The sequence below is a fragment of the Anopheles moucheti genome (genome assembly GCF_943734755.1).
Source record: "Anopheles moucheti chromosome X unlocalized genomic scaffold, idAnoMoucSN_F20_07 X_unloc_1, whole genome shotgun sequence".
In the NCBI taxonomy this organism is placed as follows: Eukaryota; Metazoa; Arthropoda; class Insecta; order Diptera; family Culicidae; genus Anopheles; species Anopheles moucheti.
This window is the reverse complement of record NW_026453515.1, coordinates 745,854-759,691: the sequence shown is the minus strand read 5'-3', so window position 1 is coordinate 759,691 and position 13,838 is coordinate 745,854. Positions and strand designations below refer to the sequence as shown.

At 38.7% G+C, this 13,838-nt stretch overlaps 1 protein-coding gene across 1 annotated transcript; it reads left to right on the top strand.

The window, feature by feature from the left end:
* Positions 1–9,449: 9,449 nt before the first annotated feature.
* Positions 9,450–11,904, top strand: LOC128307490 (putative nuclease HARBI1). The gene is made up of 4 exons (XM_053045370.1): positions 9,450–9,614; positions 9,689–9,766; positions 10,110–10,439; positions 11,893–11,904. The coding sequence occupies exons 1-4, from the start codon at positions 9,450–9,452 to the stop codon at positions 11,902–11,904; spliced, it is 585 nt and encodes a 194-aa protein (XP_052901330.1).
* Positions 11,905–13,838: the final 1,934 nt, after the last annotated feature.

Genomic DNA, 13,838 nt, shown 5'->3' with positions numbered 1-13,838 from the left:
AAGCCCAACGTGATCTTCACCGACAGCGCCAGAGTACTACCCGCCATAGAACACGGCGTTGTTCGAGACCCACACATCCAACTCTTTGGCCAACAAAAACAACTAAAGCAATCCATCTCAGCATTTGGTGATGAGATCGAAAAACTTGCAAAAAAAACTATCTGCAGCTCATGTATCGTACGGTACATTTTTAAATGAAACAGCCGCTACTAATATTGTAGAGCCAATAGCGGTACGTACTTTCATGAACGGATTAAAAAACCTTAGCATCAGATTCTTTTTGCAAGCAAGGAATCCCTTAACTTGTAATAAAGCCATTTTGTATGCTCTTGATTGCGGACCAAGTGAGACTATCGATGCAACTATGATGCAACATTTTAGGGCAAACTTTAAATAGAGATACAAACAATAATAATACATATAAATATAAATATATATCCCATAAATAAAAAAAATTACACAGTATACTACAATGAATGCCAAAATGAAAAATTAGTATAGACGTATTGGGCCTCAGATCAAGATCAGGCCTCAGTCAGATCAAATGAGATCATACAGGAGAATAAGTATGATCTCATTTGATTTGTGCTCCGTAGGAGATTGAAATGGTAAAAAAATGACATTTGAATTATTTATTAACAAATCGGTCATAAACGCGTTGTGTATTGTTAACTGTTCTTACAGAACAAACGAAAAATTTCACCGCATTGTAATGCATGCTCACAAACACCACATTTGTGTTCCTTTAGAGCACATTGGAATGTTGTCAAAGTTGTTAGATCTATATTTGTGTTTCACTAAATTTTCCCCTTTCGAACAATAATTTTCCGGACCGACATTGTTTGTAGCCCCAAAACATTCTGTATCCCCTATAACAGATCAATCGAGTAGTCTTTTAACAGTTTTGTGTGATACGGCTAGGCGGTGCTATTGGCATCACTTAAATTGGGGTGATGTGGTGCTGAGCATGTTAAACGTTACTGTAAGCTACGATGGTTTACTCGATGAGTACATTGATAAAGGCTCGACGTGGTTGAAAAAAAGGGACTATCGTCATCATCATAGTTTGAAAGCCAAAGATATACATCGATGTTTGTACTCACTGCGTAATAGTGTGTGGCGAACACGTAATGTTTGTCGTGTGTATATTTTATTCAATCCCTACAATGAAAGATATTAACATTAAGCTTAAAAAACACGCCAATCAATTGGTCACACAATCTACTTACCTCTGTCTGGATTATACTCTATCAGTCAGAAGAATATAATCCTTGAAGCAAACACCAAACTACTAACGCTTGATTTTCCACACTAGGTTTAATTCCTCAGCTATAATATTGGCACTGTGTATAGCGTATCTGGCCATCTGCCGATCTTCATACAAGCAGAAAATGTCCTATGAATAATTGGTACATACGTTATTGTGACGACGATTTAAGGCAGTGATGATTTAATAACATATAAATATTGCTTATTAAACAATTACCTCCTTTTACCACCGAACGCCAGCACTTAAAAGAAAACACTCGTTGCTAAAGGAACTCGCACTCGCAGCCCTGCGCTAAATCGGTCGAATGACGAATTGATTAGCCGTAGCACCACATTGATGAGAGCACGTAACACCACAAAACACTTGCAAATGTGTACACTATCAAACTTTTTAGCACTTTTAACAGTACGGCCTGGCCATTCTTTCGAGTAAAACACCGATTGATTCAATATAAAAGCATCGATTCGGCTCACAACACCACGCAACAACTAGCACAATTTCACATCACTTGCGACATTTTGACAGCACAATGATTTTCCATTTTTAATCGTAACACATCCATACATCCTCGTGCATCAGACGATTGGCTGTTGAAGCGTTGCCAAACATCCCTAAATTGAAAACATCGATCCGGACGTTTCGAAAAACATTCGAATATAAGTTCGACAACGAAAAATTAATATCTTCCAAAAGACTGCACCATCGACAAATATGCCATTTCAATCAAATTTCGGAATAAATTATGTCTTGAAGAAGTTTTGCTAAAAGAATTTTGGGTAATAGATTTTTGTAGTCTCCCCCCCCCCAAGGGTTCGAACCTACCCTGAAACGTTTCAAGCACATCAATTGGTGGTTTGGTCATATGGTGTGACAAATTAAATGTCAACATGGTTTGTTTACATTTTTGTTTTTCATAAATATTGGCGGTTTAAAGCGGAAATTTGAAAGCAACAGAGTGCATTAATTATGAATAATTTTTGTGTGCCAAAAATTACGAGAGGTAATTTTTTATTTCAAACTGCATGCTCAATTAACGCGGCTTGTGGTGTAAGGTAAGCAAAGCATTTTAATGAAAGTAAGCGGCTCGTTTTAACGCATGTAATGCATTTTCTTTCTTTGTAATGCATATTGTGCAGCAATGTGTGTTACATCCGAGAGACACCAAACGGAGAAAACCTGCATGCGCAAAATGTCTTAGCCAATGTTTCTGCTAACATATTAGGAAGAGGTGCAGCTTCTGTTCACCGGCAGTACCTATCTTTCATAATAAGTATAATTTCAATAAGTTACGGTTCTTTCCGGTATGTGGATTTGTCCCCCTAAATTGCCGAATATCTTCATGTGGATGCTTGTAGGAGTTAAAGTGCAGTGAATATGTGAGCAGACGTTGACCGGGTTCAATGGTAAGTTCTCGACAAGGTATGACAAATATTTTACTGTTAGGTTCGTAGCTACTATTAGCCTATGCTCGAAGACGGGATGCTGCTGAATCTGCGAAGAAATTAAACTGCAAAGTCCTGCGTGAAGAACCCTAGCGGTTAATGGTCGGGTTAGTTCTCTACAAAATGTGGAAAATAGTTTACTGTTAGCTTCACAACTGTTAGCCTACGCTGGAAGACGAGATGCTGCCCCTGCCGCGATATCCGATCAGCCGGTAATAAATCATTCGATTTGAGATGTTAGAATACAATCATAGCGTGTTTCGATGCTCCTTTTCAGTGGAGGAAGCAAACATCATCAACAAACACCGCCAGAACATTGGGATCTGCTAATATATCGTCCATGAAGCGCTCAAATGGCTGGCTTGGGTTGCACAATCCGAATTGTATCATTGTGAAAATAATGAACGGAGTAATACCGGCAACCTAGAGATGGATTGCAACAGCTGAGACACTTTCTTCGACTGGAACGAAGTGGTATGTAGATCATGGGTATTTGCAACGGGTCTCGGGTTATTTTTTAAGCACTTTCAAGCGATTGATGAACCAGTGGTTTGAATTTGATGCAGCCTGCATGATGTGACCTTGCATTGGAAATGATTTATTTATCGTAATTCGATTACCCACTTCCCGGTGAACGAATGATTCAGGCTAGGTTATAACCTTGCCCGGATCATATTCCGCATGCACAGGGGACAGATACACAGAGTAACACTTATTTATACCCAATATGAAGGCTGGTCTTTTCATATAAAATATGGTTAAACCCTTTTGCTTCAAGCCGAATAGGATTGGCTGTCGCCCTTAATCGTTAAAAGAATAAATGGGAATAAAAACAGAAACTTTTCCAATGACTGGAAAACTTTCAATATTTAACTGTTTAACTGTTTTATTTAACTGCTTTTACAAATTCCGTTCAGTTGCCGAAAACTCGATATTCAACATAAAATGCTTTGTCAAGTTACGCATTGTCGCATTTGACATTCCAACACATGCTTCGGTTCATATTAATTGATAATGATTTGAGTTGTCTATTCAATAGGTTTAATTTGGATTTATTTGTGGTTTGTGCGATTTTTGTTATAATTGTGACCTGATCGAAACCTTGTAAATAAAATGAAAATGAAATGTCTGAACAACACTACGCGCAATACTTAAAAAAAGTGGTATTTTGTACCGACGAAAGCGACTCCTGGACGAACTGAGAAAAGAAGATATAAGTCATACTGCCGCAGAGCTACCATTTAACCAAACTGATGGTGGTTTGTTTTATTGTCTATTATTTAGTCTATTGGTTAAAATTCATCAGTAATTCGTTCTTCGTTTAAGGTGTAGTGAAACCAGGTTGTGACACAGCAGAAGAGCTTGCTGGCGATGCATCGTTCATCGATGAGGTGGAAGATAACGCTGTTCCTAGTGTCTCCGGCAGCTCTAGCGATGATGAATTTGAGAGTGACGAAGGAGTCATTGATTTGGTGAATTTCATGTTGATTTTTATGAACTGTCATCACAAACTCGGTCACAAAGTGCGGTCAGTGCCCCTGGTATCAACAAACACCTATAATAGACTGGGACCTTAAACACCAATTAAAAGCAGGGAAAAGTAGCCACATAGCCAACCAAACATTCACACGTCAGATCTGTAACAAGTATCAACACCACCAACACATCTTCACCGACGGCTGTTCTAAACGAAGCTGCCGGATGCGGAATACACTCCACTCACGTCAATAGTGCCATTAAACTACCTAACAACACTTCCATTTTTTCCGCAGAAGCAGTAGCTATGCTTATCGCCGCCGACGAAAGTCTTCGCAGTGTTAAGCCCAACGTGATCTTCACCGACAGCGCCAGAGTACTACCCGCCATAGAACACGGCGTTGTTCGAGACCCACACATCCAACTCTTTGGCCAACAAAAACAACTAAAGCAATCCATCTCAGCATTTGGTGATGAGATCGAAAAACTTGCAAAAAAACTATCTGCAGCTCATGTATCGTACGGTACATTTTTAAATGAAACAGCCGCTACTAATATTGTAGAGCCAATAGCGGTACGTACTTTCATGAACGGATTAAAAAACCTTAGCATCAGATTCTTTTTGCAAGCAAGGAATCCCTTAACTTGTAATAAAGCCATTTTGTATGCTCTTGATTGCGGACCAAGTGAGACTATCGATGCAACTATGATGCAACATTTTAGGGCAAACTTTAAATAGAGGTACAAACAATAATAATACATATAAATATAAATATATATCCCATATCCCATAAATAAAAAAAATTACACAGTATACTACAATGAATGCCAAAATGAAAAATTAGTATAGACGTATTGGGCCTCAGATCAAGATCAGGCCTCAGTCAGATCAAATGAGATCATACAGCAGAATAAGTATGATCTCATTTGATTTGTGCTCCGTAGGAGATTGAAATGGTAAAAAAATGACATTTGAATTATTTATTAACAAATCGGTCATAAACGCGTTGTGTATTGTTAACTGTTCTTACAGAACAAACGAAAAATTTTACCGCATTGTAATGCATGCTCACAAACACCACATTTGTGTTCCTTTAGAGCACATTGGAATGTTGTCAAAGTTGTCAGATCTATATTTGTGTTTCACTAAGAATTTACACCAACACGAAAATCTAAATTTTCCCCTTTCGAACAATAATTTTCCGGACCGACATTGTTTGTAGCCCCAAAACATTCTGTATCCTATAACAGATCAATCGAGTAGTCTTTTAACAGTTTTGTGTGATACGGCTAGGCGGTGCTATTGGCATCACTTAAATTGGGGTGATGTGGTGCTGAGCATGTTAAACGTTACTGTAATATAGCTACGATGGTTTACTCGATGAGTACATTGATGAAGGTTCGACGTGGTTGAAAAAAAGGGACTATCGTCATCATCATAGTTTGAAAGCCAAAGATATACATCCATGTTTGTACTCACTGCGTAATAGTGTGTGGCGAACACGTAATGTTTGTCGTGTGTATATTTTATTCAATCCCTACAATGAAAGATATTAACATTAAGCTTAAAAAACACGCCAATCAATTGGTCACACAATCTACTTACCTCTGTCTGGATTATACTCTATCAGTCAGAAGAATATAATCCTTGAAGCAAACACCAAACTACTAACGCTTGATTTCCACACTAGGTTTAATTCCACAGCTATAATATTGGCACTGTGTATAGCGTATTTGGCCATCTGCCGATCTTCATACAAGCAGAAAATGTCCTATGAATAATTGGTACATACGTTATTGTGACGACGATTTAAGGCAGTGATGATTTAATAACATATAAATATTGCTTATTAAACAATTACCTCCTTTTACCACCGAACGCCAGCACTTAAAAGAAAACACTCGTTGCTAAAGGAACTCGCACTCGCAGCCCTGCGCTAAATCGGTCGAATGACGAATTGATTAGCCGTAGCACCACATTGATGAGAGCACGTAACACCACAAAACACTTGCAAATGTGTACACTATCAAACTTTTTAGCACTTTTAACAGTACGGCCTGGCCATTCTTTCGAGTAAAACACCGATTGATTCAATATAAAAGCATCGATTCGGCTCACAACACCACGCAACAACTAGCACAATTTCACATCACTTGCGACATTTTGACAGCACAATGATTTTCCATTTTTAATCGTAACACATCCATACATCCTCGTGCATCAGACGATTGGCTGTTGAAGCGTTGCCAAACATCCCTAAATTGAAAACATCGATCCGGACGTTTCGAAAAACATTCGAATATAAGTTCGACAACGAAAAATTTATATCTTCCATAAGACTGCACCATCGACAAATATGCCATTTCAATCAAATTTCGGGATAAATTATGTCTTGAAGAAGTTTTGGTAAAAGAATTTCGGGTGAAAGATATTTGGGTAATAGATTTTTGTAGTCTCCCCCCCCCCCTCCCAAGGGTTCGAAGCTACCCTGAAACGTTTCAAGCACATCAATTGGTGGTTTGGTCATATGGTGTGACAAATTAAATGTCAACATGGTTTGTTTACATTTTTGTTTTTCATAAATATTGGCGGTTTAAAGCGGAAATTTGAAAGCAACAGAGTGCATTAATTATGAATAATTTTTGTGTGCCAAAAATTACGAGAGGTAATTTTTTATTTCAAACTGCATGCTCAATTAACGCGGCTTGTGGTGTAAGGTAAGCAAAGCATTTTAATGAAAGTAAGCGGCTCGTTTTAACGCATGTAATGCATTTTCTTTCTTTGTAATGCATATTGTGCAGCAATGTGTGTTACATCCGAGAGACACCAAACGGAGAAAACCTGCATGCGCAAAATGTCTTAGCCAATGTTTCTGCTAACATATTAGGAAGAGGTGCAGCTTCTGTTCACCGGCAGTACCTATCTTTCATAATAAGTATAATTTCAATAAGTTACGGTTCTTTCCGGTATGTGGATTTGTCCCCCTAAATTGCCGAATATCTTCATGTGGATGCTTGTAGGAGTTAAAGTGCAGTGAATATGTGAGCAGACGTTGACCGGGTTCAATGGTAAGTTCTCGACAAGGTATGACAAATATTTTACTGTTAGGTTCGTAGCTACTATTAGCCTATGCTCGAAGACGGGATGCTGCTGAATCTGCGAAGAAATTAAACTGCAAAGTCCTGCGTGAAGAACCCTAGCGGTTAATGGTCGGGTTAGTTCTCTACAAAATGTGGAAAATAGTTTACTGTTAGCTTCACAACTGTTAGCCTACGCTGGAAGACGAGATGCTGCCCCTGCCGCGATATCCGATCAGCCGGTAATAAATCATTCGATTTGAGATGTTAGAATACAATCATAGCGTGTTTCGATGCTCCTTTTCAGTGGAGGAAGCAAACATCATCAACAAACACCGCCAGAACATTGGGATCTGCTAATATATCGTCCATGAAGCGCTCAAATGGCTGGCTTGGGTTGCACAATCCGAATTGTATCATTGTGAAAATAATGAACGGAGTAATACCGGCAACCTAGAGATGGATTGCAACAGCTGAGACACTTTCTTCGACTGGAACGAAGTGGTATGTAGATCATGGGTATTTGCAACGGGTCTCGGGTTATTTTTTAAGCACTTTCAAGCGATTGATGAACCAGTGGTTTGAATTTGATGCAGCCTGCATGATGTGACCTTGCATTGGAAATGATTTATTTATCGTAATTCGATTACCCACTTCCCGGTGAACGAATGATTCAGGCTAGGTTATAACCTTGCCCGGATCATATTCCGCATGCACAGGGGACAGATACACAGAGTAACACTTATTTATACCCAATATGAAGGCTGGTCTTTTCATATAAAATATGGTTAAACCCTTTTGCTTCAAGCCGAATAGGATTGGCTGTCGCCCTTAATCGTTAAAAGAATAAATGGGAATAAAAACAGAAACTTTTCCAATGACTGGAAAACTTTCAATATTTAACTGTTTAACTGTTTTATTTAACTGCTTTTACAAATTCCGTTCAGTTGCCGAAAACTCGATATTCAACATAAAATGCTTTGTCAAGTTACGCATTGTCGCATTTGACATTCCAACACATGCTTCGGTTCATATTAATTGATAATGATTTGAGTTGTCTATTCAATAGGTTTAATTTGGATTTATTTGTGGTTTGTGCGATTTTTGTTATAATTGTGACCTGATCGAAACCTTGTAAATAAAATGAAAATGAAATGTCTGAACAACACTACGCGCAATACTTAAAAAAAGTGGTATTTTGTACCGACGAAAGCGATTCCTGGACGAACTGAGAAAAGAAGATATAAGTCATACTGCCGCAGAGCTACCATTTAACCAAACTGATGGTGGTTTGTTTTATTGTCTATTATTTAGTCTATTGGTTAAAATTCATCAGTAATTCGTTCTTCGTTTAAAGGAGCGTCCAGACTGTAAGCGTAACATACGCTCGAATGGTTTTCGAGCAGAAAATCGGCGTTTCTGGCAACCAAATTGACATCAAATTGCGTTTTAGGATGATTTGGCAACACTGAACGGACCGTAACAAGTGTGGACGCAATTTCCCCCGCGTAGCGTAACAAGAATCTATTTTATTGCTGAAATACATTATTTTCGCACAAAGACCATGGGAAAAAGTTTAATTCCGTGCTTAGATCAACCGCCAATGTTTAAAAATTGTTTCCGGTGCAAAACAACTCGAATTTGCTAAATTCGAGCATATGTTATGGAGCGTCCAGACTGTAAGCGTAACATACGCTCGAATGGTTTTCGAGCAGAAAATCGGCGTTTCTGGCAACCAAATTGACATAAAATTGCATTTGGCAACACTGAACGGACCGTAACAAGTGTGGACGCAAAACCTCTCGCTCTTATACGATGCTCCGTTTCATTCTGCTAGAAATTTCTTGTGTTTGAATAACAGTCGAGTTCTTTTGGCGGTTAACACGTTCGCGCGCATGCTGTATTTTGACACGTTTTTTTGATTATATTGCTTTGGTGAAGAGAGTTTGTTTGCGAAACAAGTATTTCCTTAAAGTTTCAAGTAAAAAATGGAGCAAATTGCTGTGGAATTCGCCAATGCTTCGCTTATAATGGTTAGCGCTGTGAAAGAAGAATGCGACCGTCACCAAGGCCGAGAATATTGGATGCGGCCGGTTTTCTTCAACCGTGCCGGAGACGGCCAAAAGTTGTTGGACGACCTTGTGGAGGAGGAATGTCATAAAACAGTCCGCAATTTTTTAAGAATGCGGAAGTGTGACTTCGATTTTTTGGTTGCTGCCATCGGACCAAAAATCCAGAAACAAAATACCCATTTACGTCGCCCAATATCTGTGCAAGAGCGGCTTATGATAACCTTACGATATCTTGCAACTGGTGAGGATTATACAAAGTTGCAGTATTTGTTTCGCGTGAGTAAACCTTATTATAAACCTTTTACGTACTGTGTACATTGTGGAATTATTTTTGATTTTGTTTATTTTAGGTGTCAAAGCAGTCTATTTCCACCATAGTTCCGGAGGTGTGCAAATACCTGAACGAGGCGCTGCAGGACTACATGAAGGTATATTTTCCATTAAAAAATAGAAATTTCTGGGAAGCTGTGTTGGTTAGCCGATAGTAAATGTATACGATCATCAAATGTAACCGTGGCCGGCCAATTAAATAGTCGTGGTTAATTAATCAATCGAACCTAAAATAGGAAGCGCAACTTTAGTGATCGATATTCTCAAGTGCTGGCGGTTTTGTAAGTTATATTTTGGTTAAGTCTTGGGTCGCCCTCTCTCTTGTTGTGTGGCCAGGCTCGAACTGAATTGATTCATACAAATTAGAATCGTACTAACTAACTTAAAGAGAAGATAAAAGTGATAGTAACTAATTAATTCTTAATTTTATTTTGTTTTCAGTTACCATCATCTAAGGACGAATGGCTAGCTATATCGCGAGAGTTTGAGCGAAAGAGAGGCTTTCCTCACGCTATAGGAGCAATTGATGGGAAGCATGTGCGGATTCAAGCACCCAATAACGGTGGTAGTGATTATTACAACTACAAAAATTTTCACAGCATCGTTCTTTTGGCTATCGTCGATGCTAATTATAACTTTTTGTATATTGACGTTGGTGCCAAAGGGTCTGTATCCGATGGTGGTGTTTTTCGGAATTCGAGAATTCACGAGAAGTTTGAGAAAGGTGAATTGAATTTGCCCGAACCGGAGATTTTGCGATGCCCGTACTCCGTAAGTGTGCCGTACATGCTATTAGCGGACAAGGCATTTGCCTTCACCAAGTATTGCATACGGCCTTATGGAGGATATCATCCACGGGGTTCGATTGAAAGAAATTTCAATTACCGCCTGTCCAAAGGACGAATAATCGTGGAACAAACTTTCGGAATTTTGAGTAGCATGTTCCGAATTTTCCGGAACACTATTATGCTACAACCGACTGTCGCAAAAGAAGTAGTGAAAACTTCTACTTATTTGCTTAATTTCATTAGGAAACGTAATCAAAACTTTCCGCTGTTTGCCTCACATGATGAAGTGCGACAAACAGCAGACAATCACGACACGCGTCATGAAAATCTTTCTTTAACACCACTTGCCCCAATTTGTACACGACCAGCAAATGGTCTTGTTTCCATGCGTAACCATATTGCGCATGAACTCGCTTGGAATTAGTTTTTTCTTCTTTTTTTTCGATTTTAATTTGGATTATTTAACATGCATTCTTACTTATTTGTTAGTTTTTTCTTATGTAGTTACTAAAGTTAGCTTTTTAATCATATATTAGTTAAGGATACCTTAGTTAAGTTTATTTTTCCCTTTTTTTACTAATACGTCATAGTTCTTTTTATCTGACTTACAAGTTGGCCTATTTGAATTATTCTATATTCAGTTACTATTTCTCGTACCGTGATTTCAGTACCCTTAACTAAACTAACAGAAGTATGGTTTTTGTCCCAGGGACTTTGTTTATTTGCTTTTTAATGCTGTTCGAGGCAATGGATACATAAAAACAGGAGACTTGAGATTCGAGTGATGTAAAGCACTACTATCTGAATTAGCACCGACGAAAGCTAAAAGAATTCTCCGCCATACCCGCCAGAAATGCTATAATCCCCACGCACCACCATCATCGATTTCAAAGCCGTAGGCCTCCGTGCTATATCATAGTTCACGCCGATCTATGGGAAATCATGCAGCAGTACAGATTCTTCGGAAATTAGAGTATGTCGAATGAGCCGAAGGAGTCGTTCGAATCTCACTGGGGAATAAAACACAAGGACGTTCTCTCCCGTTTGCTATTCATCATAGCTCGATACCATGCGAAGTACGGATTTCGACATCCGGGACACGATTTCCATCCCTTCCCTGCGGATGACATCGACATCATTGGACATACGCTCTGGCGCTGTGCGAAGCGAGCACGCGACTGAAGCGTGAGTCCTTAAACATTGGATAGATGATTGAGGAGATAGAGTTGATAGAGGCGAGAGTTCAAAATATTAAGTCATGATGTTGTGCAAAACAGGTGTAAATAAATGAAATATTTATATTTATCAGTAATATCCTCTTGAGTTCAGTAATACAATGCTTTTTTAGCACCTAACCTATTCCTCTCCTGAACATTCCTCTTCTAAATATTCCTCTTCTAAATGCTCCTCTTCTTCGATGGTTTGCTCACTTATAGCTAAATCCCTAAAATTATCTAAAACGGACAATAATTGACGTTCTATTTCGTTCCTTTCCGAGGGAACCTTTTCATCCATTTTTTCTTTTAAGTATGATAAAAAAGAATCCGACCCTACATTGCTGTCCAACCTCTTATTTATTTTTTTGCACAATGTATTATAGTTATTCAGTGCTTCAGCAAAGAGAGGATCAATGCTCGTTGGTGGCCGCGGTAAACGTCTTACAGGTTGACGGTTGCTGGTAGACGCAACGGGTTCCAGCTCGTTTGTGTGCATAATGTTTGGACTTTCGGCATTTATGGGGGGTTGAAATTCCGGGTCACGCGAAGCACATGGTTGCTCCCCAGTTCCCCAGCTCAAACGCGGAATCCGAGATCTTGGTTCAGGTTGTTGGTCTGGCGAATGGTCATTATTGTTGCTAGGACTCAGAGTTGGAATGCGTGACCGTTTTTCCATCCGATGGACAGTCTTTTCTGAACAGACAGGCATCTGGAAATATAAATAATATGATTTAATACTTCGATATATTCTAATCAATATATTTAGCTATCATCTACAAAAGAAGAATAGATTACTTTTTCTCGTTGTGTTTTTCATCTGAAGAGAATTTAAAAAAAATCTAAAAAAAAAAAAAAAATCTGGAAAAGGCGAACTCATCCTTTTAACTGCTTTATATGTTTTTGATGGCGATTGCATAAAGAACATTTAATTACCGCTTATTGTGAGCATAAATATGTATTGAAAAAATGTTTGTTTCTAATTTATTATCCATTTTGTCTGTATAATCGTCTAAAATCAAACATTTGCAGACAAACGTGACTAACAAAAGGTCACTTTTTTTCTTAGAGCTTTACGAACATGTACAGCATTGATGCGAACATCCACTGCAAGAAGTGCAGTATCTCCGGATGAATTTATAAGAATAAAAAATTCAGTACCATTTAAATCTCATAGCTAGGATCAAGAATCCCATCCTTTTTTCTCTTAGTAATGATAGTAATCATAATGACTAGTAATGATAAATTAAATAAGTAAGCAAGTAAGTAAGTAAGTAAGTAAGTAAGTAAGTAAGTAATGATAAATTATTGTAACTTACTGAATCTGACGTTTCTCCAACCTTATCATTTTCGTCCACGAATCCCATCGCTTCGAAAGCAAACCATCGTGATGATTTGCTGGTAACCGTTGAAGCTAAAAGGAATAAAACTGTTTTAGATTTTTTATGTAATTTTAAAACTAAAGCTTCCACGACATTCGAATAGAACGTGTGATACATATATACACTATAGCTATATACACTATACATTAAAACTCCCCATTTTTTCTGCAATGATCTTACAAGATGTGTTATGATGATCCATCGTTCATGTTACGTAGGTAAGACAATATCATACAGACAATCAGATTATTTCTCGCCAACGCCCCAGCAGAATAGCGGGGGTTTTGTCTTCATGTGGATCCAAGTTAATTTTGGCGTGGAACACCTTCCAAAGTTGTATGCTTCAAAAGACGTGATGCACGATACGCACAGCATTCTCCTTTTTGTCCATATGGTGACTCTTCGACGATCGATTACCGAGCACTGAGCCTAGAGGCAACTCTTGACAGCATAGCGACTGGTCGAGTGGGGAAGCGCATGGTCATCATGGATGGACATCTCACGTGGTGGCATCACTGAAGGACCGATTTTTGGTAAATGCTTAGTTAACGTTGGTGTCTCAAAATCTCTATTCTACAATGGCTTTATCCGAAAAGTCGAAGACAATCGTCTCTCGGGTAACACCAGCGAATGAATAACCAATGCATATCGATATGATGATCCAAATCAATGATGATATCACAGGAAATACTCACCGGATCCTGTCGGTAGCGATCGTAACCTAGCCCGGATCGTACGGTACGAACTCCGCAACTTTAACCAACCGTCCTTGGCTTCGTTAACGCT

Bases quoted from the DNA above. Each gene is read 5' to 3' on its own strand.
- LOC128307490 (XM_053045370.1), top strand. From the start codon at position 9,450: ATGCGGAAGTGTGACTTCGATTTTTTGGTTGCTGCCATCGGACCAAAA. The intron at 9,615-9,688 runs GTGAGTAAACCT...TGTTTATTTTAG, and splicing joins AGTTGCAGTATTTGTTTCGC to GTGTCAAAGCAGTCTATTTC. The intron at 9,767-10,109 runs GTATATTTTCCA...TTTTGTTTTCAG, and splicing joins CGCTGCAGGACTACATGAAG to TTACCATCATCTAAGGACGA.